Source organism: Aegilops tauschii, chromosome 7 (genome assembly GCF_002575655.3).
Source record: "Aegilops tauschii subsp. strangulata cultivar AL8/78 chromosome 7, Aet v6.0, whole genome shotgun sequence".
Lineage (NCBI taxonomy): Eukaryota > Viridiplantae > Streptophyta > Magnoliopsida > Poales > Poaceae > Aegilops > Aegilops tauschii.
The window spans coordinates 182343914-182349678 of NC_053041.3; the positions used below are offsets into that span (position 1 = coordinate 182343914).

Below are 5765 nucleotides of genomic sequence, written 5' to 3' on the forward strand. Positions count from 1 at the left end.
AGTTTTGAAAAAGTTCATGAAAAAGGGCAGTCCGGTGCACGTAGCTCTCGCTTGCGCAGAGTCTGGGGAAGGGTCCGACCACTTTGGGACTATAGTACGCAGCCTTTCCTTGCATTTCTGCAAGAGGCTATTTCTAGGACTCGAACTCGTGACCTCATGGTCACAAGGCAACAGAAAAATTTCATGAAAAATAAAAATAAAAAACATAAGAAAAACAAAAAGAAAAATGAGTGAAAAGGAACAAAAACTACCTTTTTTGAGAATCATGAAAAAAAACTGCCTAAAAACCCGTGCTGGAAAACAGAAAGAAAAACCGCCCGAAAAATAGCCTATAAATGGTACTTAAGGCGCCAAATAGAAATTGGGCCTAGCCAAATCTATTGTAAAAAAAAGTGCCAAACCGAATCCCCTTCCCCTTGCCTTCTCTGCAAACGACACGAACTCGGCCTCCTTAGCCCATATCTCCCGTCCACCATTTAACTCCCGAGCCCAAATACGAGCACCAGGGAATTTTTCGCAGGAACAAAGCTCCGACCGAGGAAACCCAGCCCGACGAGCCACATCCGACTCGATCCGGACCCAACGCGGCGCCTCCCACTCGTACCGACCCACCGCCCTCCGCCCTCATGTCCTCCTCCGCCGGCGACGGCCTCGCGCCCCCGTCGTCGGCGTCCAAGGGCAAGGCCAGGATGGACGACGACGCCGTGGCCTTGGCGCCGGAGGGCGTCCCCTGCGGCATCTGCTTCACGGACTCGCGGCGGGCGATCCGGGGCGAGCTCGACTGCTGCGCCCACCACTTCTGCTTCGTCTGCATCATGGCCTGGGCGCGCGTCGAGTCGCGCTGCCCCTTCTGCAAGGCGCGCTTCCGCACCATCCGCCGCCCGCCCGTCCCCGGCCGCCTCCCCTCCGAGCGCGTCGTCAACGTCACCGAGCGCAACCAGGTAGCCAAATCCGAAGCATTTTTAACCCCATGATTGTCTTGTCTATCAGTCGCGCGATAAATATCCAGCCATCTTCGTCGCCATCGACGCCTCGCTCCATGGATAAGTTAGACTGTCAAATATTTCATGACGTGTTTCTATAATTGCACACTTCCTAGGTTCCAGCTTCAGACACCATAAGGGCAAAGTTCACAGTACTGAGATTTATGAAAAGATTCAGTCAACTAAGAATCAGGAGAAAAAATTAAGCCGCACGGGCAAAACCTTAAAAGATTCATGTAACTGCTGCAAAGGTGAAGCCAATCGTCGATTCTTTGGCCTCTTTGTGTCATCTAGAGGGAACAGTGAAAATAACCTATATATATTTGGTGTGTGTCTCAAGCTGATTTTACACGTCGAGTTAGCATTGAATGCGACGGCGCGCATAGGCAATAGGGTTGACTCTTGAGATGATCTTTCCTACTTCTAAAGGTTCGAGTTGGTGGTGAGTTCACTTCTCTACACATGTGGGATGTTTTGCCAAAAGGGGCAGAATTAAAATACTGGGTCAGCAGAGAGTCGAACTCGGCACCTTGTCTAGAGGGTTCTAGGGTCCTACCATCTGATCTGTATAGTAGGGGTCTGCCAAGGGGATCGAACGACATTTATTAAATTAGCCCTCAACCATTTCCTCATGAGTCCTCCATCCGCCATCTTTTTTTGCAGTCGCCGTCCTCTAGCCACCTCTCCCTCCAATCATCGTCCTCCGTCATTTCAAAATTTGAACTATGATCCCGCTTCAAATTTTCTAATGCCTCTCCCGTGGTCGCTTCAATTGCTCTAGCATGGCTCTGCTGCCGAGCCTTTCCCTGCCTTTTTCACATTTTTGTTTATGCTGAAAATTGAAAAGTAGGTGGTGTAGTTTTTCTTTTTCTATTGAGAGGATTGTTGTATAGTGGAATAGGTAAGAGGACTAAAACTGGAGTGAAACCCAACATATTTATAATGTTATACAGCCCGAATCAGGATGAAGCATAAGAAGTTTGAGTTACTTTGGATCTGGTGCAACACCCATACACTTTGCTCGTTGTTATTTTTAGTTGGTTTTATTCTCTCTCCTCTCTCATTGGAACTGGCAGTTCCTATGTGTCAAGATGTAGAGTCATTTGATGTCACGCCTTTGTAAATGCACTTACAAATTTTAGTTCTTGCACCGCAATGCCAGCAATTCATTGGTAACTCTATTACTCCCTCATTTTAGGTTTACAAGGCCCGCATTTATTTTGACCATCAATTAGACCAATAATATATGAGTTGTGTATCATTATACAATCAGAAACTTCTTTCACATATGAATTCAATGATAAAAAATTATGGCATATAATTAACATTTGTTGGTCGGTCAAATAAATGGTTATAGTTGGCCTCAAAATGTGTGTGGGCCTTGTAAACCCGAAAGGAGGTGGTAGTTTATATTCTGTTGTTAGGACCCTTTGAATTCTTAGCAGAACTGACGTGCTGTGTTGGTTGAACAGGTATACCATCCTCGAGGCAATGTGAGTAGCGTGGTGAGCACTGATCCTTACGTGAACAGCGGCTGCAGCGTATGTAACTGCTCCAGTGATGAGGACCTGCTGCTCCTCTGCGAGCTATGTGATGTGGCTTCACACACGTATTGCGTGGGGCTAGGGACCACTGTGCCAGAGGGAGACTGGTTCTGCAAGGACTGTGAAACATCCAAGGAGGAGCACTCGAGGTGTCAGATCGATGATGGTGGGTCTAGTGATCATGGTGAAATTGAAATCACTATTGAAGTTCCAACTGCTGAGCCAGTTACAGAACCTTCCGCTTCTGATATTGTGGATGAGGGTTACTCTCTGAGTTCAGTTCGCCGCACAAATACGAGGAGCAGTGGGACTACCATTGAAGTTCCAACTGCTGAGCCGGTTACAGAACCTTCCGTTTCGGATATTGTGGATGAGGGTTACTCTTTGAGTTCACTGCGCCGCACAAATACGAGGAGCAGTGGGACTACCATTGAAGTTCCAACTGTCCAGCCAGTTACAGAACCTTCCGTTTCGGATATTGTGGATGGGAGTTACTCTTTGAGTTCACTGCGCCGCAGAAATACGAGGAGCAGTGGGCCTATCCCAGTTCCGTCTATTTATGATAATGTGGATGAAGATTACGGGACAATTCCAGTGCACGGGACAAATGCACAAAGCAGTGGGTCTTTTCCAGTTCCTTCTGTTTATGACATTGTGGATGAGGATTACGAAATAAATCCACTGCGTAGGACTAATACGCGGAGCACTAGACCTGATAGAAATGCCAATGATTTGCCATCGCAGGGTACTTCTTCTGATGGATCATATTCTCATGAATCTCCTCAAGGGCGAGGCACTGGTCGCGCATTGTTGCATGCCCATGCTCGCTTTGGAACTGAGAGAGCTAGAACATTTCGTAATTCTCGCAATCTTAATAACCGTATAATGCTGCTGCGTGAGAACTGGCCTGCTCTCCGTGCAGGTTCTGCGGGATTTGCCACACATCTACACAACAATAGCGCTAGTTCTTCTGTTAAAGGGCATCAGCAGTCTGCGGCACCTCCGCCTAAGGAGACCCGTTATGTCAATAAGGCATGGAAAATGTTGGAAATGGCAAAGTCTGCTGGTGGAAGGAAGAAATGTGACAAGCCTTCCTCCCTAGACTGCACTCCTCGATTCTCTATGGGAAATAGGTCAACTTCATTCAGCCCGATTGATACAATCTTAGGACAGAAGAAGCAGAGCCTTTCTCCTACCGTGACTCAGAGAAACGCTATGAAATTTGACCGTGGTGCAAAAAGGGATAATATACTGCCCAGGAAGGATGTTGTAGGGCACTGCGACTTGCCTGGGAATCGCCATGTATTAGTTCGTGAAGGAATTGGTTCATTCCAGTGTAGAATGACAAATCAGGAAAGTCCAAACGGTAAAGTTGCCTTGTCAAGCCATAGTCAACATGTTGATCAGACACCAGAATCCTCGTGTGGCGGTAAAGTTGCCTCATCAAGCCACAGACAACATGTTGATCAAACATTGGAATCTGTGCATGGCCCGCTTGGATCAGGGAAACCTAAAATGGATGCGCTGCATCCATCTGCAAACAGTCTATTGTCTGGTCGTCCCACGATGATCTCTCCGCTACAAATCGTGCCGAGCGCTGGGAGCCAATCTGGTGCAAAGGTAAACCCTCAGGAACCTTCAGCCGTTTGTGCTGCAACATCCAATGAAATTGGCACCATGGCAGCAACAGTTGAAGTTAGAAAAAGTTCTGGACCAGACCGTGGCGAGTCCAAGAGAAAACATTGTTCTGGAACTCGTGATGATCAAGGATCCAAAAAACCCAGGGTAAACCCTCAGGAACCTTCAGCCGTTCGTGCCGCAACATCCAATGAAATTGGTACCGTGGCACCAACAGTTGAAGTTAGAAAAAGTTCTGGACCAGACCGTGGTGAGTCCAAGAGAAAACATCGTCCTGGAACGCGTGATGATCAAGGATCCAAACAACCCAGGGTAAACCCTCAGGAACCTTCAGCCGTTCGTGCTGTAACATCCAATGAAATTGGTACCGTGTCAGCAACAGTTGAAGTTAGAAAAAGTTCTGGACTAGACCGTGGTGAGTCCAAGAGAAAACATCGTTCTGGAACGCGTGATGATCAAGGATCCAAAAAACCCAGGAAGAGCGATAAACTTGCAAAAAGTGAAATATCATGCTTGGCCATGCTTGAGTTGAAGCTACTCAAGATAGACAAAACCTACGGTATGTATTTTTCCTTTCAGCCCTTTCAGCAACGGAACCTTCTTTTATTTACATTTATCTGATCTGTAAAAACTGCCTGTGATCCAGGTTCTGACAGATTCAAGGAAGCCGCTCGAGCAGCAACACACACCGTCTTGGCTTCCTACGGACTGGAGCATACGCCATCAGTAGCCCTGGCACTCCCCAAACCGGTCTGCAAGCACAGCTGCAGAACCGGATCTTCCAAAGCGTCAGCGATAGCCAACACCTGCAAGGAATGCCTGCGTGGTTTCGTGAAGCAAGCCATCAGTTCGGTGTTGGCCAGCAAGCAGATGGATCAAACTGCCGCCTCTTGCTAGGGTTTAGACGGCGTCTCAAATTGCCTTTTGCAGTTGTGAATGAAAAATTCTTTTGTTTTAGCTAGTGTTTAGACAGATGTTGTATGTACATTTCCATAGCATTTTTTGGTGTGACCTACCTAGCTGTGTAGTGGTTGCTTGGCTTGGTTGGTAGACCTGATCCAGGACAAGAAACATAGTACTTGAATGGGTTTCAAGAATAACAAAAGAAACATAGTACTTGAAACAATAGTTGCTGGTTTATATGAGGCAATGGTTGGTGAGCACGGAACTGGTCTCACATGCCTGGATTTGTGAACGTTGGCTGTTAATGGGTGGCTGGACAAAAAGTCTCCCGAGGAGGGAAACCCAGCTGGGGGTTGTGGCGTAATTGTTCGTCGCAAATTTTGCGTATTTAAGCGCCACTAGCTGTCATTGGTTGCAGACCAGGTCTTCCGCTGAGGAGAAAGGGTTGCTGAAACCTTCCAATATTGTAAGTGTAAGGTCCAAGCCTTTGCCCAAATGATTTATACAAGCTGGAATGCAACTTGCAGTGTTTCTATTTGCAGGAATGAAGGTAATGTGAGGTAAGCAGCTCTAGGTTGGTTTGGTAAAAGATATTATTGGTTACTGTCAGCAGTTACCAACTCAACGTCTCGACCAAGATGAAGTCTTCCCAAAGATGCCATCACCATATACAGGGATTTAATGGATTTGTGCAAGC

At 47.0% G+C, this 5765-nt stretch overlaps 1 protein-coding gene across 1 annotated transcript; it reads left to right on the forward strand.

Annotated features, from left to right (window-relative positions):
- Positions 1-509: 509 nt before the first annotated feature.
- On the forward strand, positions 510-5325 carry LOC109744386 (uncharacterized). Its single transcript, XM_020303502.4, has 3 exons — positions 510-941; positions 2456-4724; positions 4812-5325. The coding sequence occupies exons 1-3, from the start codon at positions 627-629 to the stop codon at positions 5060-5062; spliced, it is 2835 nt and encodes a 944-aa protein (XP_020159091.1). The 5' UTR covers positions 510-626; the 3' UTR covers positions 5063-5325.
- Positions 5326-5765: the final 440 nt, after the last annotated feature.

Coding starts and splice junctions, on each gene's coding strand:
- LOC109744386 (XM_020303502.4), top strand. CDS start 627: ATGTCCTCCTCCGCCGGCGACGGCCTCGCGCCCCCGTCGTCGGCGTCC. Junction 942..2,455: donor ACGTCACCGAGCGCAACCAG/GTAGCCAAATCC, acceptor TTGGTTGAACAG/GTATACCATCCTCGAGGCAA. Junction 4,725..4,811: donor CAAGATAGACAAAACCTACG/GTATGTATTTTT, acceptor CCTGTGATCCAG/GTTCTGACAGATTCAAGGAA.